Here is a 26941-nt window from a genome sequence, read left to right as displayed (position 1 = left end):
AGTGGAGTTTACTGGTGTGAGTCCAGAGAGGGTCCCATCAGTAACATGGTTAACCTGACAGTCGCTGGTAAGCTGAGTGTGTGGAGTTAGTGTTGATGAAGCTGTGTGTAAATGGATGAAATGCTGTAGTTTGTCTCTGTGTTGAGGTGGATCAGTGATCCTGCAGAGTCCTGTCCTCCCTGTGATGGAGGGAGATGACGTCACTCTGCTCTGTAAAACAAAGACCACTCCCTCCAACCTCCCAGCTGCTTTCTATAAAGATGGCTCCCTCATCAGGAAGCAGCCTACAGGTCACATGACCATCCAGCATGTTTCCAGGTCTGATGAAGGCCTCTACAAGTGTGACATCAGCGGTCATGGAGAGTCTCCATCCAGCTGGATCACTGTCACAGGTGACACACTCACCTGTCTGTGTTTCTGCAAGTTTCAACATTCACAATGTGACGACAACTTAATGACTGTGTTTGCTTTGTTTTAGAGAGAAACACCACCACACCTCCACCTACATCCACACCTCCACCTACATCTGCACCTTCATCACACTCTCCCACTATTCTCTCTGTGTTGTCATCTGTTGGATCAGTCTGTATTGTGATTCTACTGGTGTTACTGGTTCTGTTGGTGAGACAACATGTTGGGAGGAAACCTGAAGGTGAGACTCAGACTTCTGGATTTCTGCCTTTTGAAAATTTTGTAAATTTTTTTATCGTTATAATTTCAAAACATGCTGAACTGTTTTTTTTTTTTTTGTTTGTTTTTCGGCACATTTGAGTGAAAAAGTGGAGATGACAATCACATACAGTCATCTTAAAATATCACAACAACAGCCAGTCAAATAGAGCAAGGGTAGTGTTTTATGTTTGTGTCTAGACATAGAGAGTATAATTATATGTAAGTTTAAAACCTTTATTAAAAGGACTGTTTTAAGGCTAGGTCTTCTTTTAGTATCTAAAGTGTTTCACACAAACAACATTTTTTACTAACATTCAGTGGTTTTTTTTAAGTCAGCACATGTTCTTCAGTTTCACAATTAACATTTAAAAAGCGAATCCCTTAAATATATATGCACTATGTACACTTGTATTTCACAGACACAGACAGCTGACAATTTGTGTACACAAACTCACAGATAAAATCCTAGAATTTCACTCACCAAAACTGAACCCAACTTCATACATGTTATGTTTGTACTCGTAATTTCACAGCAGTCATAATATTTGTCAGAGAATTCTGTTAAAAATGCCCCCAAAAGGCAGCAAAAATGGTCCAAGGATCGAATTCAGGGACTCCAGATGAAGCCTAGAAGACAGCCCCCTGTTTTAATATAATTCAAACAGGAGAGCTATATAAATAAATAAATAATTATTATTCCCTGTGAAGTTATCAATTTGGGTTTAACCCACAACTGTATAGGTGTTGTCTGAATAGCAGTGGTGTTCACCTTGGGGTGTCGGTCAGAAAACACAGGACGCACAAATAAGGTTATTCTATCTTTACTGTGATTCTTTAGCACAGCACAGTACAGCAGCACAGTAATGTAACATATAAGCCTGTATCTGTAAGCCTGTGGTTGCACAAAAGTTGTTATGAAGAGTGTAATTAGCTATACACACCGAAACTGTTTTTTGCAACAGGCTATATGAGTCTTTGGGAACTATCTTGCTTTTGCATCTATGGCCATACAAGTCATTTTTGACACTATAATGTTTTGTTTTGTTGTTGTTTTTTCTGGGTGCTGTGTTAGGAGTGCTTCCTTCCTAACTGGCTGGTTAACAGCCTTTTCTATTAACCCTTTCACTTCTTTGGAGGACCCTGTAGTGACAAAAACTGCCTTTAAAAGCTCTTTAAGGCTAGCTGGGATGTAACAAGTATAGTGGCTAAACTATCTTACTACACCTTGAACTTATGTTTACAAACTAACTTGTAAAAGGAGTGCAGCCTTGTTTTAGACCAGTTGCTGCTTGTACTAAGAGATTTCATTGGGCAATATAATGTCAGTAATGAAAATTAATCAATGGGCTGCTTTTAGTCCTTGTATGGCCAGTGCACAGTAGCCCTTCAATTGATCCATCGGCCCAAAGTGCATCACCATACCAGACATTTGCCAAATTTACCAATTCAACACTGAGCTCCACATGTTGGCTAATCTTAAACTCTTATACTTTGCACCTACATTAACATACAGCATAAATAAATTACTATATCTATATAGTATATTAGATTCAATTTGTTTCAATGACAACTTTTTGAAAACCTTTAAAGTTAAAAAAATCCATAAATCTTCAGACTTTAGTTGTTGCGTGTTTGTAGTTGATAGTTGACCCTGAAGGTTGCTCTTTGGATGCTTGTTTTTCAGCCTGTGGTTAATTAACAGAAGTTAACAGCTCTGTGGTTGTCCAGTTTGCTGTTTGTCATAAAAACACTTCAGCTGCACATGCTTACCTCAGAGCTGTTAAGAAAAAGAAAAAAGGAAAAAAATGGAAATGTAAACAAATATTCGGTATGTGAGAGCAAACAGCAAAAGCATAGAGGACTGTCTTCAAAATGGATTTTCTTTTAGCCCTCAAAAAAAGTTTACAAAGACAGGATTCAAAAACACAATTAGCAGGCCCATAAAATAGATCAGCTAAATATAATTCTAACCCAAAAAAAAAACTTCCAAAAACTTAACCAAAAAAATAATAGTGGTGGGCGGATCGATCCAAATATCGATTGTATCGGTATCGGATCAATACTAGCCTGCTGAGATCGATTCTTTACTTTAACTTCTCTCAGCAAAGAGGTAACAGCCAGGTCGCTGGACTCGCCGCTCCTGTGTTAGCGCAGAGCAGGCACACTCTCCCTCACCCCCTCTTGTGTTTAGATGTTGCCCTGTCACTCGACGTGACTTAAACACTTTGGGGGTTGTTAAGTTGTTTATCATTTATATTTTCACCAGTTTTTGTTGTTGAGAATTTTAATTGTAATTTTTAGAGTTTCTCAATAGTAGGCCTACTTCTTTTAATTTGTTTGCAGTTTGCGTCCACTTTTTATTCAAGATTTTTATTAAAAAAATAGAACTAAACCACCACAGCAGACCCAATGGCATTTTCGTGCTTCGCAGCATCATTTATTCTTACAATAACCACACAATTTCTGTAATAGTACATTCAGAGGCTACTCTGTTGGCTGTACACATAACCACCAACAACACAGCAGAGCACAGGTTTTAAGCCGACGAGGCGTGATTGTAGATGTCATGCAGGTGAGTCCATCTCACCTGCACGTCATCACAGAACACGCCTAACCCGCCACATATACCCCCTTCCCCCTACTGAGGCCAGAGAGCCTTTAATAGTGAAATTAGCCTTTATGATTCACATTCTCAGTTATCCTCTTCTTCTTTGGAAAGAACAGAGGTTACTACTTCTCTTATTTCCATCTTACCCTATCCCTAGCATCCTACCCTGACACATCAAACTTCTGAATATTTTCCTTCACTACATCCATGAATCTTATGTGTTTATCCTCTTTTTCTCCTGCTTGGCTCCATCTTCAACATCTTTTGTCAAACATATCCACCATTCCTCCTCTACACATGTTCAAACAATCTCAGACCTCTCTCATTTATTTTTGTCTGCAAACCACCCAATATCAGAAAACAGCCCTGATGGAATTTTTTTTTTTTTGTAGTTCATAGAGTTATTGTTTTAAAAATAACATAATATTCACCTTTGGTTCTAGATTCTAGTTGCAGTTTTGTGTGTATGTTGCTGCATAGTGGGAAGTCTTCATGAGCCAGTTGCAAAAAGGAGCTGCACAATTCTAGCATTCATTCTAAACATATCAAATTCCACTTACTGTCAATATTATGTGAATATAAGACTGGTGAGTGTTCAAACCAGAAATCAGTCTTTAACTTTAACACACTAAGATTACCTCACATTAACACCTACAGCCCAATAAGAATTGTCATTTAACTTGACATACAAATCTTAGAACATTAATAGTTTTGAATATTTTAAACTTTGCATGCAAAACCACAGCAGCTACTTCTCCCTGTTGTTTCTTCCGAACTCATGTGTGTAGATAAAGAATAGCTTGTTACCACAGTGGTGATGATAGTATCAATATAGTCTGACAAAGTCTGTGTTTTTATTCTGCTGTTAATCATGGAAAACCCCAAAAAGGACAAATTTTTGGTGTTTCTCTCTAACAAATAAGATTACCACAGAGTGTCTGAAACCTGCTGAGTCTTCTCATAGTGATACATGGGGAATAATAAGTCCTTTTTTTAAAACACAAAGCATGTATACTTTCTGTACTTTTATAAGCATCACTAACTTCTGTCATGTTTTCTGTATGTGTTTTATTGTGCAGAGTGTGCTCCAGCTACAATCTACACATTGGTGGAAAGAGACAGCATGAGTTATGGGCAAACAGACATCAGACCAAACAGGCGCAGAGGTATATCTGCACTTTATTCAAAGGAAATCAAATCTACTTGTTTGGATGTGTAGCTTAGCTTACATAAGAAATGAGGCAGCTCCATGAGGGATGGTAAAAAAAAAATTATACAAAACAAGAGACTCATTGAATGCTCTTTATTAGTTGCGTAGATGACATTAGGCCTTTCCATTAAATCCTCTTTAAAGTAAATGAACCTCATGTGTTGTCTACCTGTCAAATTGTCCTTCAACAACAGAAATAGTTTTGCAGTTTAAGACCTGTGAAACCACAGCAGCTTGTTGTTTCCACTGAACTGATGTGTGATGTGAAAAGACATGTTATACCACAGTACTGACAGGGACCAAACAGTCTACTCAAAAGTAGGACGAGACATTATTAGTTATTACCAAACAGGCAAGACAATTTTTCTAACGTATGTTAGATAATTATGTAATGGACTCATGGTCACAGTTTTTGTATAAAACATGAGAATAGAACTTTTAAATGACTCTTTCTCCATTAAATAGACACAGTGTCGATAAAGTTCATGGAAACCTGCATGAAAATCATTCAGTAAAATTTAGATTTATAATGCATATTTTCTGTATGACTGAGTGCTGATGATAGTGTGCATATAGCGTGACAAAGTGTGGGTCTACGTGGTACTTTGCAGTAAAATGTTTTCTCTTCTGGTGTCAAAGAGGAATCACCAGAAACAACAGGTGGGCGTTTGTCTGAAACAGATAAAGCAACCACAGGGCTTCTAGGCAGTTTCTAAGAAATATTTTCATGATGCTACCTGGGAAATAATAACTCTTTTTTTTGACACACATCCTGAATACTGACTGTTTTTTATAAGCTTCACTATCAGCACTGATGACCTTTGTATGGTTTATTGTGCAGATTGTGATCCAGCTACAGTCTACTCATCAGTGAGAGCAGACAATATCAGTTGTGGACAAACAGACATCAGACCAAACAGGCCCAGAGGTACAGCTGCTCTTTAATCAGTGAAAAGGAATCAAGTGTACTTCCCAAAGTGTTGAACTGTTCACCTAAAAATTAATGTGAGCTAGAAAGCATCAGTAGTCATAAAGTTACTCGTGTTATTTAATCGTGAAGATCTTTACACACAGGACAAGTACAATTTGTGCAAAGAAAATGCTACAAGTCTTTAAGTGAGCTCCATGCTTTAATCAGTAATCACTGGATGGTAAATATTTGTATAGAACAAGAAAATAATTTAATATGGCGCCCCACAAGACACACAGACTCAAAAAAAATGTTAAGATCCTGCAAAGGTTTTTAAGTCCATGAACATCCAGGTCAGTACTGAGACCTTGGAATCGCCAACCTTCCTTTCATATCAAAAATCCTTGAAAGAGTAGTTGTCAAACAGCTAACAGATCATCTGCAGAGGAATGGTTTATTTGAAGAGTTTCAGTCAGGTTTCAGAGCTCATCACAGCACAGAAACAGCTTTAGTGAAGGTTACAAATGATCTTCTTATGGCCTCTGACAGTGGACTCATCTCTGTGCTTGTCCTGCTAGACCTTAGTGCAGCGTTCAATACTGTCGACCATAATATCCTATTAGAGCGATTAGAACATGCTGTAGGTATTACAGGTACTGCACTGCAGTGGTTTGTATCACATCTATCTAATAGACTCCAATTTGTTCATGTAAATGGAGAGTCCTCTTCACACACTGAGGTTCACTATGGAGTTCCACAGGGTTCAGTGCTAGGACCAATTCTGTTTACATTATACATGCTTCCCTTAGGCCAGGGGTTGGCAACCTGCGGCTCTTTAGTCCTTGTACTGCGGCTCCGGGTGGTTTGGGAAAATAAATTAGAAGTATTTAGCTGAAGTGTATTTTATTTGTGTTTAGTTTTTTTTTAACTTGTAGTTCTAAATTGGAAGATTATTGTGATATTGAAATATAAAATAAAATTATTTTATTATTTTTTCATCGCTCAAAATAAGCGTTACACTCGTGGAAGCCGGTATACCCGCCGAAACGCCGTGCATTTATCGAGACTTTCAACCCCAGGTAGGTTAATTATGGACCTTCGGATCCACATTATGTCAGCAGCTGTTCTCCACCGTGAACTATGTTAAAAACAAACACCGCTCACGCCTCCCAGATGACAGCTTACAGTCCTGCGTAAAGATGAAAGTGACTTCGTACTGCCCCGATCTGCAGACGCTGTGCGCAGAGGTTCGGGACCATAAGTCTTATTGTAAACATGTCACGACAGACCCGACGATGTTTCCATGAACACGCTTTTCAGCATCTCTTTATTGACCACTTTTCACACACGGTTGCTGTATGCATACAATGGGCTGTAGCTTTTCAGCTCACAGCCCGACAACACAAGAGCATAGAGAGCACAGACTTTAAGGCGGCGACAAGTGATTGCGGGTGCCGCTCAGGTGCGTCCGCCTCCCCTGCAGCGGCGCTGCAAACCACGCCTGGCCACACACATTAACCAGGTAAAATACATATTTAGGCAGAATTTTGCAAATATCTTTTTTTTTTTTTTTAGCAGCATAGAGCTTTTTTTTCTAATTATTTTTTAAAAGTCAGGTCAGGACTCCAAAAGCCCAAAGGCGATAAAAGGGTGGCAAGGTTGAAACTGACTGGAACAACAAAATTCTCCATGATAACAGGATTGTTGTCAGAACTCTTTGTACCTCCTTCAAGGCCATCTGTGTTGATCGAAGATTGTTGACTTTTGCTTAACCGGGTGAAGGGACACGTTCTCTCGGTTGAACACGGAACACACAAGCACACACACACACACACACACACATACACACACATACGCATGTACACTGACACAGACCTACAATCACCCCCCCCACCCCCACCAAACGCCTTCGAAGCTTGTGTCTTCTATGTTGTGAGGTGTGATGATTCATGTGCTGAGGCGTTTTTTTCTGTTCTCAAACTGATCTCCCTTGTGTCCTTTATTTAACTGAAAATGGTTTAACACACAGGACATGTACAATTTTGTGCAAATGTTGAACAACCTATTCTTAATGTGGTTCACTCACCGCATAATTACACAGCATGAACTTGTAGTATTTAATTTTTCAGATCAGGTTGACTGTACTTGTAGCTTAGAACTTTCACCGGTTGTGAATATGCATACGTACGTATACGTAAAAAGTAAAATAACAGTGTTTTGCCTCAGACACACAACTAGTATCTAAAGTCCTTTAAAGTCAACATCAGGTGAACAGTTTAGTTTGAAACCATTGAAATGGTCTCTGACAATTTTTAAATATGCATTCAGATCTCTGCCTCCATAGAAATACATGCATTACGAGGCCTGGCTCCCACTGAGCACTATGGCAGCTGCCTCAAGGCTTTGTTATAGAAACAAGAAGTCTGTACATGTGTTTATCTACATCCTCTTTCATTTAGGGGGCTTTTGTTGTTGTTGTTGTTTTTCAACTCTGAGCTCAATTCTATTCAAAGCAAAAAATAAGGAACTGCCAGGTAATATTCAGAGTATGTTTTTTGAAAGAAGTTATATTTTAAGGAGTTTTTGTAACTTCAAAACAGGGAAGGTACGTACTACAAGACAAAGCTTTTGTGTTTCTGTTCATGGAGTGAAACTATGGAACAGTCTGAATATGGAATTGAAGCAATGTCCAAACATAAAAGTTAGAAAAATATGATCTTCTCAATCTATAAAGAAAGGGAAAATATTGAAATGAAGTGAATGTCTCTATTTAAAAATTTTCATGATGTGATATTATAGTATATATTATATCAGAAATCTTCTCACTATTGTTATTACAGATTATATCACTAATGAAGCTGACTAAATATTAACTGATAACTTATAGCAAAGGGGTGGGATTAAATAAGTGTGTACTTCTCCCGTTCAACATGTAACTGACTCAGACCAGAAGCAATGTTGAAATGTATTGACTTTTGCATCTTATTTTTTTTCTCTCTTATTTTCTTTACTAAATGTGCCTGTATATTGTTTACATGTTTGAAATAAATTAACTAACTAACTAATTAACTAACTAACCAGAGAGGCACTATTTCCTCCCAGCAAAGTCTAGTTTAGTTTACCAAAGAAAATGCTTATAAGGTCTTTCAGTGAGCTGTAATCACTGGATGTTGAATATTTGTAAAGAACAAGAAAACAGAACTATTTAAGGCTCTTAAATAGACAGCAAGAGATAAGTCTTTTAACACACATCCTGTATACTGACAGTATATTATAAGTATATTAAAAGATTCACTATCTGACCTCTGTATGTGTTTTATTGTGCAGAGTGTGATCCAGCTACAGTCTACTCATCAGTGAGAAGAGACAGCAGACCAAACAGGCGCAGAGGTACAGCTGCTCTTTATCCAAAGAAACGTCTACTTCTTTAGCTTACATAAGAAAATGAGCAAGCTCCATAAGGCATGATAAAAAAATTATACAAAAAGAGAACACATGACGTTTCAAAGGCTCTTCATAAGTTTCACAGATGACATCAGGCCTTTAAGACATGTAAAACCATAGCAGCTATTTTCTTTACTTGTTTCCACTGCAATAATGTGTGATGCTAAAAAGACATTTTAAGACAACAGTGCTGATAGGGACCAAAAAAGCCCAGAGGTACAGTTGCTGTTAGGATGCCTGGGTCGTTGACCCAGGGTTTTTGAGTTTATTATATTATTTATCATTTCTAGTCTTTGGTTTCTTTGAGTTCTGTCTTATGGTTTATGTCTCTGTCTTCTCTAGTTGCTCTGTCTCCCCTGTCAGCTGTATCCCCTTGTCTAGTTCGCGTCTCTGTGTATCCTTAGTTCCTATATCCCCGTGTCCAGTCAGTGTCTGTGTCTGCCCTGGTCCCACGTCTCTGTTCCCTCTGTTGCAGTGCATGCGTGTGAGTCTGTGTCTTTAGTTCAGTCTGTGTCATGTTTCCTGTTTTATTTTGAAGGTCCTTGTCTGATGTTAATGTGTCTGGTTTTGCTTCCCCTTGTCTCGTTAGCCCTGATTTGCCCCAGCTGTGTTTCCCTCCTGTTACCCATTCCCTGATTGCTCCCTCTGTGTATTTAAGCCCTGTGTTTCTGTTGTGATCTACCCTTATCTAGCTGTGTGTTTTGTCTGCCCGTGTAAGTTATTTGGATTCTTACTTTTGTTCTGTTTGAGTTCAGCTTTAAAGCTGTTTCAGTTTACGTTTGTCTCTGGAGTCTGCACCTTGGGTCCTTTTCCTGCCTGCACACAGCCGTCACATAACAGTTGCTCTTTATATAGCAAACAGCATAAATAAGGTCAAGCACCAGTATAAATGAGGACAGGGCTATGGTACTATCACAGTTAACATGCACAGCAACCAGTGTTGTGATGATGAACTAGGATTAATTGATTTTTAATTCTAATACATGATGGAATTTGTCTCTCATTTAATTCTCATTTTCCATCTTCACTGTGTTAACATGTTTATATTAGCCTCAACATAGCGCCGTGGCTAGCTACCAGACTGCATTGTAGGTACAGTAGCTAGACTGACTTCACTAAACCTCGGAATTAAGTAAATTTTGTAATTTATTAGTTCTTGTTTTAGGTGTTTTTTCTTTTTTTTCTTTTTTTTTTGTTGTTGTTGTGTTGTTGTTGTTTTTTTCGTTTTGTTTTTTTTTTGTTAAATATTTTAGACAGGGCATTGCATGTAAGCCAAACCTCACAAATCATCATTGTCTGGATGTTAAACTTTATCGTAACACGTGGGTGAACAACCACGCTGATCGCTTTACTGATGCTGAAAGAATTCGGATTAATGGGAAGCATTAACTAAAGCAGCGGTGGGGGAACTCCAGGCCTCGAGGGCCGGTGTCCTGTAGGTTTTAGATCTCACCCTGGGTCAGCACACCTGAATCAAACGATTAGTTCATTACCAGCTTCTGGAGAACTACAAGACATGTTGAGGAGGTAATTTAGTCATTTAAATCAGCTGTGTTAGATCAAGGACACATCTAAAACCTGCAGGGACACCCTTGAGGCCTGGCGTTCCCTCACCCCTGCTATAAAGTGTTTGTTTTTTGTTTTGTTTTGTTTTGTTTTGTTTTGGGAACTGAAGGAAAATCTGTACTTTATGGTCACCAAAAAGGTGACTAAATCTCTTGCTGTGGGTAAGTTAATTTTCTGAACGATTAAGTTGAAGATAAATTGTCAATGGTCTCATTGTTATTAACAGCACATAACAATATAAGAAATGAAGCTGAGGCCAGGCTCTCAGGGTTTATGCTCATATTTAATGGGTTGTTAGACCAATGTTAGCATTCAGTGTGAGTACAGGAAGTGGTGTGAACTTTGTGAAACGGTTTGAAGTGAAGGCATGTGAAAGTATAAAACCACAGGCTGCCAAAAAGGAAGCGAGAGTTCACTGCCTACTCATTCTTCACTCTTTGGTCAGTTGCAGCTTTTTTGCTACTTCATTTAAAGATTTGTATTCAAGCTGATCAGAATAAACCATTTTCAGATTTTTGCTTTCATTTCTGTAAGTTTGAACTGAACGCAAACACTGAACACTGTCCTGTTCTGTACATTAGCAGCAGCATCTACTGCAACACAAACCAAACTCTCTTTCACACTAAAGCCTTATTTGTGACAGTTTGGCTGTAAGACTTCTTTGTTATTTGTTTCCTCGCTAAAGATCTGCCCCTGAATAACCTTTACATTATTTGAACTGTGACTGGTCTCTTATTGTTTGAACTTTGTGTTTTCAGAGTTTCCATCTGACCAAAATGGCATCTACTCATGAAGTAATGCACCAGTCCAACCACTGGAATCCTGTTGCTGGTTCTACACAAGCGCTCAGACTAGTAGACCTTCATTATAAAACAGATTTGCATATATTATGTTTGATCTTTTCATTAAACATACTCATATAACACATATTATAACTAAGATGTCAATGTAATGTAATGCAGTGTATGGAGGACACTCAGTAACTCGCAGGATGGTGCTGTCCTCCCCACAGCAGTGATCTCTGCAGGAAACTTTGGTCTCACTTGTTCTTCTTGTGCGGCTCTGTGGGTTTCACAAATATCACTGAAGGAAAATGTGAGTTGTTGTGGCTGATTAACATGCAGCTCTCATCGGAGCAGATCTAAATAAAACCATAACTGCAGATTAAAAGCAGCATGAGCATCATTGGAAACTTTTAAAACTTAAAGAGTTTTAAAAGAGAAGGAGACAAATCTCAGTTCATATGGTCCAGCCGAGCTTCAACTGAATGAGTGTTTATCAATGTGATATTTGCCTGTGAACACATTTATACCATCTGCAATGTTTGTGTTTATGTACAGGGGAGCAGGAGCAGTGTCACTAAGTTATTGTAACGGTATCTATAAATCAATAAAAAGATAACTTTTTATTAACTGATGGATACAAAACGGTGTGAAATTGTTAAATAACCAATAAGAGTGTCTTTATGTATCATGTGATCTCATATGCAAACTGGCAAGGTGCCAGTGTCTCAGAGCAGCATGTTTTTATATTAAAGTGCCACAGTGACACTCATTAGTTTCCCTTCAGTAAACTTCAGAGAACTACATTTCCAGGGTTTGAGGACAGTTTACAGATGTAAACTTCATAATATAAAATGTAACATCTGACAGCTGACGTTCTGTAAACAGCCAGTAATGCAGGGCTTTTTTTTTTTTCATTGCAATACCTAAGTAACCACTGGCACATCTTAATGTGACTATATAGCATGTGCTTTTATGATGAAATGAGTGAATTCCAGGGGTGGACTGGTATTCTGGCATACCAGGCATTTTCTGAGTGGGCCGGTGCACTTTAGGGCTGCTGCTAGCACCAGCTGTAAGTTTGACCTTTAGTGGATTTTTAAAGCATAGTTTTAACTCTGCTTGCACAATGATAGGAGCTGTTCAGGTTTGTTGATTGAACATCTTGTTTCTTGTAACGTAGCTGCATTCTGTTTGTTATTGTAGGCATGGCAGTGAATATCCTTGCTCCTTGTCGCATTCTCCCTCATGGCGGTGTCACTTGTCACTCCTTGTTCTGTGGTGTTTTGGGGGGGAAAGAATTAGATTTTTGGAGTATTTTCTCCTGACCTGTATTGTTGTGTATTTAGTAAGATCTCTTTAATAAATCGGGTTTTGAACTTCTACGTCTTCTGAGTCCTGCATCTTGGATCACCCTCCTGCGTTCCACAAAGAATGACCTTGACAAAATGCCGTGCTATGACAAAATCAGTTTTACAATTCCAAAATGTCTAATTCCAATTCTAAGATACAGTTTGGTATGGAAACAGTATTTTAACTTTGTGTATCCTACATCATTAATGCAGTTCTCTCAGCTCTCCCTGAACAATATGATGACAATTTCAACGCGCTGTCCCAAGGAACAGCAGCAATGTGCAGAATGGATGTAATTACTTAAACCTGGAACAATTTATACAGTAGAGTGCTGGACACTGATGATGAGCACATCACTCACCTGCTGCAGTTATTAAACCTGATTATTTGCAAAATGTTTCTCCAGCTATTTTTGTTGCATCTGTCCCAACTCTTTTGAGATATGTTGCTGTCATCAAATTCATAATGAGCTCATGTTTCTTTTCTTAAAATTAGGGATGCACTGATACTGATACTGTATCAGGGGCAAATCCCGTAAAATGCGATACCATGAACCAACTTATTTCATGAATCAGAGGGTAGCCTGTACTTTCTTTTGGAATTTTGACATGTCGCTAGGGGGTTAGGCGAGGGAGACTGGTAGCTGTAGCTACGCTAAACAAAATGGCCTTACTTCATAATTTGTAAAGGTGACAGAAGCAAGGCCGAGTGCAAACTGTGTACTGGTAAGGTGTCCAGGGGAGGGAAGGACAGTACATTGTTCAATACAAGCAATTTAATAAAACACCTGAGGACACATCATGCCCTGGAGTACACCGAGTTTGCTAAGGCTAACGCAAGACCAGAACGGCCGACTTTAAGTCAGGTTTTGGAAAAGCGATGAAAAATGTCAAGAGAAAATCCACGAGCAGTTAAAATAACAGAGGCTCTGACTCATTTTATCGCTCTGGATGACCAGCCACTGTTGGATGTGGAAAACGTAGGATTTCGCCGTCTTTTCAGCATAGTCGAGCCGCGATATGAAATTTCCAGCCGCCCATACATCTCGGATGTAATGGTGCCAAACCTTTTTGAAAAGGTAAAAAAAAACACGTGCATAACCTCATGCAGGAGATTTCAGCCTTAAGTTGCGCTACAGACATTTGGACAAGCAGTGTGTCCCCGATGTCACTCCTCAGTTTAACGGTGCAGTGGATTGATGAGGAGTTTGTTCGTCATCAAGTGACACTACATGCAAAGTCGTTCAGGGGCTCGTACACCAGCCAAACCGATGCAGCTGCTTTCGATAGCTTACTGAAGACGTCCGTCCACGTAGTGCTCCGGGACAACGCATGAAATATGATAAAGGCCATGAGTGATGTTGAGCTGCCCAGCCTACCTTGTACTGCTCACACTCTCCAGTTGGTTTTTTCATGAGAGCTGTCAGAATTAATAATTTAAGATGGTCATTTATGCTTAGAAATATATTATCATTTGTATGCTGATAAAATATCTTATGCTTATCAGGTCCCATAAGGATTCTGTGCACGCTCTGTGCACCATGAGATGAGAGGAAGCAGCCTCGATGTTATAATTTCCATTATAGCTTTAAAGCTATAAAGTGCAAGACTTCACACCTTTAAATGTTCATTTGAGATATGACCTATTGCAAGTAAGTTTTTATAGTTTAGCAAGACGCTTACTTCTGCTTTTCTGCATACCTCATACACACACGTTAGGTTCATTGAAAGGTCGTATGTCTATGTATGGAATGGCTGAAAATACACACACAGAATTCAGACGCTGATGTTGTTCAGATATGCCTGCTGAAGACTGTCACGTGTATTTGTAATTGCATATTCATGAATAATTGCTTGCTGACAATAAAAAGGGCTGTAGCGAAGGAATCAGTCGAAGTTGGCTAAGGACAGGTGAAGGGATCTTTTCCTCGACCTTGTGAGCCACAAAACACAGAGAACGCACTGCTGAGAGGAAATGCCCACACTTCTTAAGCTGGAGGCGCGCTTTACAACATGTGTCTACTGGGAGCATCAAGGAGGAGGTGGAGCTTATAGACTGCAACTCAAAAGGATTATAAATTGAATGACCTAAACTTAAAGTCTAAAAGTAATAAAACCATCATGTGACAGCATTTGAAGACCAGCGTGTTTCCACATACACTGTGGGTCCAGTCAGACAAAGTCAGAAAAACAACAATCCAGTGGCCCAGATGGGACAAAATATTTGCTTTGCATGCATCAAAAATGAATCACAAATGTTTGTATTTAATAACCATAATTAAAAAGCCATCATTCTATGGAAGGCTTCAAATGAAGTATTTGCCTTATTTATCTCACATTAAAGTGCAACATGAAGAGAGCGTCCAGCCGCCAAACATGGTTGAAACGATGACGTCATCTCAATGGTTGAAGCTGGTTGCAGCACGACAGTAAGTTAACATGTTGACGGTTCTTCCACACACAACAGAGGTCAGGTCTGACCCTCTCTTACAAAGTGAGAAATGAAGATCAGATCATTCATTTGCCTTTATTATTATTATTTAAACAATAACAATGAATATGGTTGTGAACAGACGTCTACATGGTGTCTTTTCCACATTCGGTGATTAGTGGAAACACTCACCCATGAGAACTTGCACTCAGAAAAATGCTTTAGAGATAAAGATATTAGCAATAATAGTGTATGAATGCATAATCACTGAGTGTGTGCAGGTCTGCTCACAGTCACACTGCACTATAAGAGCAAACACTTCCCTCTGCTGATCAGCTGTGTCGATTGCACTAAAGTAGACTCGGAGCCTTACCTGAAGAGCTCGATTGCTAATCTTGGGGTAAAGATTGACTCTGCACTTAGTTTTGATGGCAACATAAATTCTATCATCTCAGACTCTGTCGAAGGTTAAGCCTTTTCTTTCCAGGCGTGATTTGGAAACTCTCATCCATGCTTTTATAACCTCTCACTTGGATTACTGCAACTCCCTTATAATAGAGGTTGGCCAAAGCACACCTGCAACTGGTGCAAAATGCTGCGCCACAGTTTTTAACTGGTAAAATAAAATTTTAGCATATCACTCCGGTTCTGGCCTGCATACACTGGCTTCCAATTAAAATGTGAATCTATTTTAAAACCTTTTTACTGATTTTTAAATCCTGAAATGGTCTGTATATTTGTCTGATCTGCTGAAGCCCTATGCCCCCCCTCATTCACTCCGGTCAGCTGAGCGTTCTCTGTTGTGGGCCTGAAGCTTTGGAATGATCTTCCTCTCCACATTAGGCACTTTAGTGGTGGTTTTTAAATCCAGGTTAAAAATTCATTTTTATTTGCTGGCTTTTGACTCAGTGGGTATCTGAGACTGTTATTTTATCATCATGTATTTATTGTGTTTTTGATCATTCTGCTGTAAAGCACTTTGGTCAGCCATGTGTTGTTTTTAAATTGCTATTTACATAAACTATTGTACGGTATGGTAACATTTACTGACAAGAAACTGTGCCACCATCCTGGAGCATCGGGCTCTTGAAAGTGCAGCGACAGGTTTTCATGTTTGTTCTTTAACCTACTTTTACCACCACACAATGGTTTCAAGTGTTTCTAACATTGATGTACTACAGAATGACATGTTTGTTAATACGGGGATTCACATGTTAATGTGATCTCTGGTCTCCCACTCAGAGACACAGCAGTCAGACAGCTACGGAAGGTGCTGAGGACACTCTTCATGTGAGAGAAAATCTGCTCTCACAGATACGTATTTTGATGTCCTCTGTGTCCAGCCAATTAAAGAGATTCTTGGTTGGTTTCAAAGTTTGACTTTAGTTCAGATTACACGTTTGCTCAGTGTGTTTGTTCACTGTGGACTGATTCCAGATCAGATTATTCAGGAAAGATTATTCAGAAAGAGCAGAGTGGAGGAGAAATGCTCAGAAAACAACATCAGACTACAGCTCACAAAGTTTTTGATCAAAGAAAATTCATCTGTACAGAAAAACTCACTCATTTTATCATTAATAATAACATAAAAGAATAAAATCTGTAATATAAATAAAGAGTTTCACAGTACATGCAGTGTTCAAACTCACATGAATAAAAGCTGCATATAATAAACACACACAGGTGTATGAATGATGTGTCGTCTATTTAAACTACAGAAACAGTCTGAGGCTTTAGCTCAGCAGGAGGTCACGAGCTAACAGCTACACTCACAGTAGAAACAGGACACGTCTGTAATTTACATGTTTTATATGTTTTATAAAAGAAAAAGAGTCCAAACTTCCCATGGACAAACTGACTTCCAGCTGGTGTTCATGCAGCTCATCAGGACAGTGAGGAGCTAAAGACAAACTTTCACCTGAAACCAGGATTACAGATGAAAATGTTTTCTGGATGATCGTCGACGCTTTGCACCAAACAACAGGAAGAAAAAGACTTTTGGACTGAAAACATCTTTAGTTAAAGTCCAAAATGTCCAAAGGAAAATGTTCAAGACTTTCACAAAGATGCTGAACAACAAATTCAGGATGTCCTCATGTGTCTCTCCACTGGATGATCTGTGTCACCTCTGAGAAGCTGGAACAGCAGCAGGAGACTCTTAATTCACAGCTGTGCTTGGAGACAATTCAACCTCACACTGTTCAGCAGGAGAAGGCTGGGGTGAATTATGATTCTGCTGTTTATGTTTTTTGTAGATCAGAAAACCAACAGCAACAGCAAGCACAGCAACAAGTGACAAACTGAGCATCAGTCCAGCACGTCTTTCTGTCTGACCTGCAGGTGAGAAACAGGTGTGAGGTGTCAGCTGTCAGGTAGGTGATGAGTGAAGAACAGAACAGAATCCATTTCCTCTTCAAACTGCTGTCAGACATTATCTACTGCACTCTGATCACATCACTCAGACCAGCTGCTTTCTACAAAGTCTCATCAACAACATCTTTAGAAACAAACATCAACAACCAGGAAGCAGCTTCACCTCTGATCACACACACACTCAACTCTACTCACTCACCTGGAGGATCAACAACACTCAGGTAGATGCTGCTGATGGGGTCAGTCTTCAGATGAGCTCTCTTCCTGCGTTCTTTCCCTCCCATGAAGACTCGACACTCATATGTTCCACTATCAGCAGTCGTCACATCCTTCAGAATCAAAGACACGTCTCCATCCCTCATCTGTCTGTCCTGCAGATCCACCCGGTTCTTAAAAGATGGATGCTGCTCTTCTGGTTCAAACTGCTCATCTCGGTACAAAAGCACATGTTCTGACTCCAGATCAGTTCTGCTCCACTCTACTACTGTGATGGTTTTGTTCTCATTTGGAGCTCGAGACGGCAATGTGACGTTCTGTCCAGACTCGGCTGCGATGATTTTCTGATCTGAAAGAGGTAACAACACAAAACAGAGAGGTTAGAAGTCAAAGTTTGAACTGTTCGCCTCTACAGCAGCCAATCAGAGAGAGGATAAGAGGTCACCGTCCTCTGATTGGTTAACCTGAAACCAGATTAATAAATAAATGTCACACATTAAATCAAAGTTTCACTTTTTCCCCTTAAACTCCTTTTCTGACATCAGACTATATCTAGCTTGTGATTGGCCAACATTCCTTCTATCACACAGGTGATGCAGGTGCTCCTGACTTTACAAAGACACTTAAATCTCACCTGCAGTTACAGGCAGCAGGAGGCAGACACACCCCAGAGTCCAGCAGAATATCTTCACAGCATCCATCTTCTGTTTTCTGTGGGTTTCAACATCAGAGTCTCATAATGAGCTCATTTTCTAAATATCCCAGAGAAGCTGAGTTTACTCTGATTCAGTTGGCATCCAATTATCCCTCAAACAATCAGGCTGGGTCTTGGGTTTCTTGTGATTTAGTCAACGACATCATATTTCACACTGAAGCCGGCACATCTTTGATAAAGCTCCACCAGATGACATGAAATATGTGGGTTCTGCAAAACAATAGAAAATACAGGAGTTCGATTTTCAGTTAGAGCTGAGAATCTCTCCTCATTTTATTTTTCTCCTTTAACACATCATTGAATTTAATGTCTAATATATTTGCTTATAATAGTAAATGTGTTTAAATATTTTGTAGTCAACAGGATTTATGGATGGATTATGTGTAAAGTAAATACATTTGCTTTTTTAAAAGTAAACTTATGACATATGCATTTTTGTTCCCACTGCATCTTCAGCCATCGGCCACTAGATGACGCTGTAGCCCCTCATTATTAGCTCTGTTCAATTGGCTGTGAATACATTTAGCTGTGGTCACTTATAGAGATGTTTGTCATGAACTGTAGACATGCTGCAGTCCCATGTTTCTTTTTAGATGTTAAAACGGCTAACTTAATATTAGATCAAATGAGATGTTTTAACATTAGATGAACATCTTTTGTAAGAAGATTAGTTATTTAAAAGGCTTTTTCCCCTTCACTTCAAACTATAACCTAATGTGTTCATAATGTACATGTCTGCACAGTGAAGTGACATTTGAGGATTTATGGTAGAAAAATGTAATCGGTGGTTTCACTTCACACAGTCTGACATTGAACATTAAATTTAAAGTGATACCTGGATGACTACTCCATAGTTTAGACTAGCTGAGTAGTGGTGTATTCTTAGTGATTTACTAAGAATGTAATCAGCAGGAACATCCCCGCAGATACACAAAAAAGACCTTTGTCACAAAGGTTCACCACATCATTCACACACCGCTGTGTTTCATTTGGCACAGTTTAAAAGCCTTACTGCCACAAGAGCATTTATGTTTCCCGTTGGAATCAAACCAGCAACCTTCTGCTTGGCAAGTCAAAGTGTTCATCACTATGAGAAACACCAACAATGATCCTCATGAGTGCCTTGAGGCGACTGTTATTGTGATTTGGAGCTATGTAAATAAAATGTAATTGGCAATAGCAGGAAGGATGATCCTGTGTGTTTTAAAGATTATAATCTTACCAGGTGTTTAACTCAAGGAGAAGTTATAATCCTACCAAAGTATCTTAGCAGTGATTACATTATTACATTACATTATATTAAAATCTATTTAAAGTACCTCAAGTTGTACTACTGGCTCAACATACCCAGAATAGCTGTGTGATGTCTGGATTCACGTCACTAAGTTAACTCCAGGTTTTCCAGTTTAAGTATGGATGGGTTTCCATTGGCAACAACCATTCACAAACATGGATAAGTATACTGACACCTGCCTGGAGGAAGCTTATGCTATATATTATATATTATAGTATTTTATTTTATAAGATTATAAAAACAGGAATAGGTTAAAAAACATAATACTGTCAGGGTCCTGGGTCTCCTGACCCAGCGTTTTAGTTCTTTGTGATTTTTGTATTATTGTACTTGGTGTGAGTTTCTATGGTTTCTAGTTTCGATCCCTTGCCCTCCATGTTTCTCTGTGTCCCCTCTGTTCTGTGTAAGTCTGTGTCTGCATGTTTGGGTTCCCCTCTGTGTCTCTCGGTTCTTAGAGTCCTCTGCCTTATGGTTTATGTCTCTGTGTTTCTTAGTTGCTGTCTCCACTGTGTCAAGTTCGCGTCTCTGTGTGATCCTTCCTGTTTTACTTTGAAGGTCCGTGTCTTATGTGAATGTGTCCTGCTTTGCTTGTCTCGTCAGTTCTAATTTCCCCCAGCTGTGCCCTCCTTCTGTGTCTCATTCTCCTCGTTACTTCCCAGTGTATTTAGTCCCTGTGTTTCTCTGAGTCAGTGTTGCGTCGTACCCTCTACTAGCTGTGTGTTCTGCTTCTATGTTCCTAGTGTTTAGTCTCCTGCTCCAGTTTAGTTTTTCTTTTCCAGTGTTTCAGTCCTTGGTTCCTCTGTTCTGACTTTTGGTTTCCTTTTGGTGAGTTTAGTTTGTACAATGTTTTTCTCCAGCAATAAAGCTGCGCTTTTAGTTTCACTTCCGTGTTTGAGTTCTGCATTTTGGGTCCACCACTCCTGCCTGCCTGCCACACAGCAACCATGACAAATACAGATGTGGTGGGCCGTGCAGGGAAGGCAGACACCCCTGCACGGCATTCGCAATCATGCCCTGCTAACTTAATATGGCACTGGGTCCTTCATTGTGATTGTTGTTGGTTATGTTGAGCCGGCAGCGGGAGAGCTACAGCTCTGTGTGTGTATGCACAGCAACCCTGAGTGTTAATAAAGAATGCTGCAAAGCATAAATGTGTCACCGGGTCTGTCATGGCCATTCACAACAGAATTAACCTCCTAAGACCCGAACTCTTCCACGGCATGCATTTTTATTTCTCTTTGATATTTGGGCATATTGGGGCCCGATGAATGTAAAAACAAAGGATTACCAGATTTTTTTTACCTTATTTTTGTTTTTATGAAAAATAAGAGCCACATATGAGGATATTAGTTTAAAATTTTGATAGAACAGTAGCAGTATAATGTCCTCGTAAGTGGATATCAGGCCCTTGTAGAGCAGAATTGAGTATTTTGGTCTAAATAACCCAAAATGTGATGTCCACTGCATATGTGGACGCAGGGTCCTAGGAGGTTAAAGTAAATCAGCAGGAAAAGCTACACTGCAGTATTTCAGTGCTAAAAGTGCTGCATGAACGTATGTAGACTTGCCTCTAAATGCACACAGACATTATTCACTAATGAAATATTTAAGGCAGGGTTGGGCAACTCCAGGCCTCGAGGGCCGGTGTCCCTGCAGGTTTTAGTGTGTCCTTGAACCAACACAGCTGATTTAAATGGCTAAATTAGCTCCTCAAAATGTCCTGAAGTTCTCCAGAGGCCTGGTAACGAACTAATCATGTGATTCAGGTGTGTTGACCCAAGGTGAGATCTAAAACCTGAAGGACACCGGCCCTCGGGGCCTGGAATTGCCCACCCCTGATTTAAGGCAATGCTACTATCCACACACAACTGAGGGATCTTCCAGGAATGGATACGTCATTTTCCATAAAATTGATCGGTTAGTTAGTTTGTACCGGTTGATCTCTCATCTGGATAAGTAACCATGGGATATTTACCCCGATAGTACAAAAATCCCAGAGTTAACCACGAAGTTAGCCAGATAAGTTGAAATGCTACTTCGTAATACAAAGGCCTCTGTGGACAAGATCAAATCCTGCTTTGTTGTACTACGAAGCAGGATTTAATTTAATCTTCATCTTCCCCACAGAGGTGACGTCACTATTAACCCGGGTTTTCTGTACTATGAAGGCGGCGTGGACGATGGCTTCTTAGTGGAATTTACGCACAAAGAGTCTAATTGGACGAGTGGTGATGAACACCTGCGCGTGTGAAATGAAATTATTTGCTCAGATTATGTTTGTTTTCCTCACAGGCGACTTAAACATTTTATATGTGCATCTTATTAAGCCGTCGTTACTGAAACCTCTGACTGTGCTGTGACGAGAATATCAGTGCATTCATTTGGTTTTTCCACTGATAGTTTATATTATCTCTTATGATTTTCTGTAACTTTTTTCTTGCTTTATATCTATTTCATGTATATTTCTTGTTTCTGCACAAACAAACCAGCAGACAGAGCGCACTCAGTGATAAAATCATTACTGGAATTCAAAGGATTGTTTTCTTTTGTGTGCTAAATCAGCAGATCAGTTGTTTCCTGCAGCAAACATCTCTGGAGTGGCTGTTACTAATGGCAAAGGATGTTTGTTGAAGAGTCATTTGATCGGTGAAACGCCCCTTTCAGATTAGTTATTTGCTACTTACAATTAGACTCTACTAGACAATACTTAAAATGTGCACTTCCTTTGTATTCTTATTCCTATTTATTCTATTTATTCCTTTGTATACTCTGTATTTATATATGTCTCTGTATTTATATATGTGTATATGTGGTATATTTCTGCTCACATTCTGTAACTGCTATTGGAAACCGAATTTCCCAGAGGAACCCACCCGAGGGATTAATAAAGTTTCATCTAATCTAATCTAATCTACACCGCTCATTTTAAGTGAGCAGACAGAAGAAACGAGGATTAGCTTGAGTTCATGGCCGTGGGAAGTAAAGAGGAGCTGCAGCATGAAAGCATCACAGCATCGCTACCAAATGCAAAAATAGATAAACAGATAAAAGTGTCTGAACGCTTTAACACGATCCATGAAGAATTTTTTTTATTTTATTTTATATATTTTTACCACAAATGTGTGAATCAGGTCAGTGAAGTCACATCTGCAGTATCATAACCTGCATCCAGCTGATGGAGATGCTTTGGCTTATCATCAGCTACACATTAAAAGTAATTTCACAGCCCTGCCTTTGTTGCACAAACCTCTTTAACTACGTTGCATAATGTTTACTGTTGGCTTTTAAAATGTTATCCATGTTTGGATCTGTTCCAGTTAACTGTGCGCTAACAGGCCACATCATCACTGCTGTGTATTAAGAGCCTGGCAAACTTTTAATGGATTCATACTGAGTTTGCTCACCTGAGCTTGTGGCTGACGTGTGCGCCCTGTGAGCTTTACTTCTTATATTAATTACATAAAATTACACAGGCATGTAAAAAGTAAAATTACACATGTACTTTACATTCAGAATGAGTGTGTGCACTCATGTAATGAGAGCAGAAGAATTACAGTCATTCATGCTATCTCCAGTCTCGATTGATGACAGTTGGTCGTCATTCTAACGCTGTATAAACAGATCAGGGCTCCGTGCTGCTGCTAACAGCCTGAGCTGCTTCTTTCACATTAGCTCTAAAGTGCAGTGATGATAGCATTAGTAGTGTTAGTGGTTACCTTCAGCAGATTATCCACAGCTGCACTTTAAGGATGAGGGAAGATCCAAAGCAGTGTCGCTTCATTCTCATTCAAGTGTGAATAGCAGTCTCACAAAACCAGTCACAGAGCTCCTTATCGGAGCAGCAGAGACACAGTTTCTCTTTTTACAGCTGGAAAAAGGACACTCCCTGTTAAATGACTCAGCAGGGAAGTAAACAAGGAAGCATAAACATTAAGTAGTTTACTTATTTCTCCTTTAAATGACTTTAAGGAGATTTTGAAAACTCTGTTGTTGTTGTTTTATTCTGAATTCATGTGTGGACTTGGCAGGAAAGTAACTTCTGAGGTTTGTGAAAACTAGTGGACTTTTTATGAGACTACAGTTGGAGAAGAGGGTGGTGATGAGACTGATGAGGTTAGCATCAGTCATTACTGCTGATGAGGTGGAAGGAAATCCAGGAGGAGGATGACTAAACAAAGGAAAGTAGGAGAGGTGAGAGTCGGGGGTCCAGTCGTCATCAGGAGACTGAGAATAGGACACGCTCTCCGACCAGGAGCCTGTTTGTTTAAATAAAGTGATGTTCTGACCTGTTGGTGCATCTGTCCTTTGCTTTTCTGTGCTCAGACAGTTTAACAAGGCAGATAAATCAGCTCTGCCAAGATTTTAGCATGTGTGCTTCACGTTACTGTAACTCATCAGACATTTTAGACCAGTGAGAAAATTCAAATGGCTCCTGAAAGCTGAGAATTTTGTGATTTAATTCCAAAACTTAATAAAATAAGTTCAGACGGCCTGTTTGAATCTTGTCTCTTGAATCTTGATAAAAGGTTAGATTCTCTCTTTGTGTTTCACAGCAGTAGAGAGAAGATTAACTGCTAACATGTGATCAATATTTAGGAAACTATGAGTTTAAGAACTTTTAATGTAAAGAGATATCGTTCTGTTAAACTGGAGACGTTTGCAGAGAAACTGCTGCATGAGAGGAACCAGCCCGGCCTTACTGCACACCTTCATGTCAGAAACAAACTGACAGCTTGCTGACAGACAGTACTCAGGGATATAAATGTCAATACCGTCACCATGGAAACTGCACAGAAACACATTTTCAAACATGACGTCTTTGGATTCAGCCGAGGCTTCCTCCTTTCACCCCTCCAGGCAAGACAGACAACGCCCACACAGCCTGTTCGTATTGTGTCCAAGTCCACCTTAAAAAACTCACACAAGCGTGTCTGTCTGCTTGTGTCTGTTCTGGTTTCTCTGCTGTGCTTTATTTCATGAGCTACACCTGGCTGTGGTGAGCTTGGTTATCAAAGCTCCCTCCTTTCTTTCTAGCAGTGTGTGACAATGCAGAACTGGATTATCTTCCAGTACTGAGTAAATACTGGTACCACGATATCAAGTTTTAAAGGTGGAGAGCAGTGTGCCAGGATTCATGAGATCAAACATCAGTTTGTGAACACATTTGAATGATCATTAAATCACTGTGAGATTTGTTTTTTATTAGAAATAATGGAAAAATCACACCTTTGAGCTTTTCAATGCATTTTGAAACTGTTTGTTTTTAGACACCTGGAGTGTAAATGTGCCCGTCTCTAAAGCACTTTGGGTGAGACTAGCCCTCCTTGGCATTAATGTTAGTGTTATATTACCCTACGTTCTGAGAGTTTGGGGTACCTGGTTTATATTTGAATAAAGGACCAGAATTTGGAATCACTGCTACCATTATTGTAAGAAAAGTGGCCTAACTGCACATTGTTGCTCTGAGGCAACAAACCAAAACCTGCTGTCTAAACAAATAAACCAGAATCTGTCTGTAAACAACATGTGGATGCACATATTAAGAAAACTGATTATTTTAATGTAAACATTTATAAAAATGATATCAGCCTTAGCTTAGCTGTAGCTAGCACGGCCTCATGCAGATCTGGCACCTGGAAGGAGTGCTCCATCCTCGGGTCAAAGGTCAAACTCTCTGCTACGCATCATTTTACTCAACACTGAGGTGTTGGTGTCACAACATAAAGAAAAAAAACTTTAAAGCACAGCATAATCACCAAACATTTGTTGTTTGAGTACAACAGCGTGCTAAAGAGGGCTAGCTTGTTTTTAAACAGGCTTTTCAAATCAAAGTGGAGCTTTGCTTTCAGGCTTCATGTCTGAGGTCGGTGGTTTTGCCACAGCAGAGAATTTGAAGCAAACACATCGCTGTTTGCTCTGTTTTCCACTCAGATCCATGGTGTGGAGGTACCTCAATGCACCTCCTCGTGTTCCTCTTTCTCACTCGCTGCAGCTTAAATGTATTTGCTCAGGCCTTTTGTCACATGATCACAGGACAGGTAAAGATCAGAACAGGGAACATGTGGAGACACGTTTCCTTTAGAAACAAACTAAAGCATCAATCCCATCATGCTGATATGAATCACATACCAACACCAGTATCACTCATGTTGTTTACGACATGTTTGTGCCAGAAATCTGAGATGAGTGAAGAAAAGGAAAAACCTAGAGAGTGAAGGTTACAGCAGGAGCTCTGCGTTTGAATGTGTAATTCAGTTCTTATTATCATCATATTTATTATAAAGCACCAGTTTCGGGCCCTGCTTGACCCCAGATTTAAATCATGAAGGCAGTGCTCCACATTTCCCATCATCACGTTGTATTCGCTGTGTTTTAAACTGTAGACTCAGATCTGTCTGTTTAAAGGCTGAATAAGAGAACTGTGTGACAAACCTGGTTAAAGAAAGAAGTAAATGAATTTTCACTCACTCAAACAATCATGGTGGAGTCCACAGGTGAGCTGCAGTCCTCCTTTTGACAAAGTGAAACTACTGCTATTTCCTGCTCCTCCCTCCTCCTTCCTGCTCCTCCTGAGCTCCTCTTCCAGACTCTTCTCACTGAATCAAACTAAGAAACTCAACAAGGACAGACTGCACTTTTTTCTTGTGTTTGCTCACAAATCCAGGAAACACAGCAGACAGAGAAAGTCAGAAATAATATATCCATAATAATCATTGTATGGAAACATCTGTTTGGTCAAGTTGGAAACTCTCAGAGTGTGTTTATTTTATGCCAGCAGGACATCGGGCAACGTCCAAAAATGCAACGAGACGACATGCCTGAAGTCTTAAAGTTCATGAACAGGAAGCTGAGCTTCCAGTTCAGCAGCTTTTTTATCATATTAAAATATTTACATGTAGTTTTCATTGAAAGTCGTCCTTCCTGTCGGCTGTGCTGGTGTGTGTTTATTTTCTAACTTTAAGGAGGTTTGCAGAATCCAGACTGTCCTTTAAACTCTGACAACTTTGACAAATGATCACAAGTCGCTTTGCTGTTATTATGTTTTGTTGGGTGACCTTTACAGTAAATGCTGTGTTTAGTGTTTGTCCACCTGCACTTATCAGAAATGACTCTGTGATCATCCAGCTTCTGGTTTCTAATTAACTCAGGCTCACTGCCAGGTTCTACCGCAGAGATAAAGAGACAATAAAAAACACTCTGAGTGGTTTATAATTTCTATACAAACAATAAAAATCAACCTGATCTATTCAGCTGTGTTGGTCTTTTGGATTTGACTTTCTTTATGTGGCTCATTTTGTAGTTTTGCAGATGTAGCCTCCTGACAGGATCGGTCAGATGGTTTTACAAGTTTTTGATGATTGACGGCTT

The 26941-nt window shown here is 39.5% G+C and overlaps 2 protein-coding genes across 2 annotated transcripts in view; one reads left to right on the top strand and one right to left on the bottom strand.

Annotated features, from left to right (window-relative positions):
* The window catches only part of LOC106676161 (uncharacterized), an 11513-nt gene extending 216 nt beyond the window's left edge, over positions 1-11297 (top strand). The window contains exons 1-7 of the mRNA XM_076881072.1: positions 1-67; positions 147-392; positions 479-652; positions 4360-4446; positions 5332-5418; positions 8728-8790; positions 11169-11297. The exon at positions 1-67 is cut by the window's left edge and continues 216 nt beyond it. Of these exons, the coding sequence (XP_076737187.1) occupies positions 46-67; positions 147-392; positions 479-652; positions 4360-4446; positions 5332-5418; positions 8728-8790; positions 11169-11203 (714 nt within the window). The 5' untranslated portion in view covers positions 1-45 and the 3' untranslated portion in view covers positions 11204-11297. The remainder of the gene's footprint in view (positions 68-146; positions 393-478; positions 653-4359; positions 4447-5331; positions 5419-8727; positions 8791-11168) is intronic.
* A 4871-nt stretch (positions 11298-16168) lies between these two features.
* Positions 16169-26115, bottom strand: LOC101485537 (programmed cell death 1 ligand 1). Its single transcript, XM_076881045.1, has 5 exons — positions 26042-26115; positions 23290-23441; positions 18199-18489; positions 17548-17913; positions 16169-17309 (listed from the first exon to the last, which is right to left on the bottom strand). Exons 3-5 carry the CDS (start codon positions 18263-18265, stop codon positions 17134-17136), a joined length of 609 nt encoding a protein of 202 aa, XP_076737160.1. The 5' UTR covers positions 18266-18489; positions 23290-23441; positions 26042-26115; the 3' UTR covers positions 16169-17133.
* Positions 26116-26941: the final 826 nt, after the last annotated feature.

This window comes from Maylandia zebra, unplaced genomic scaffold (assembly GCF_041146795.1).
Source record: "Maylandia zebra isolate NMK-2024a unplaced genomic scaffold, Mzebra_GT3a scaffold02, whole genome shotgun sequence".
Classification (NCBI taxonomy): domain Eukaryota; kingdom Metazoa; phylum Chordata; class Actinopteri; order Cichliformes; family Cichlidae; genus Maylandia; species Maylandia zebra.
This window is presented reverse-complemented; position numbering and strand designations above follow the sequence as displayed.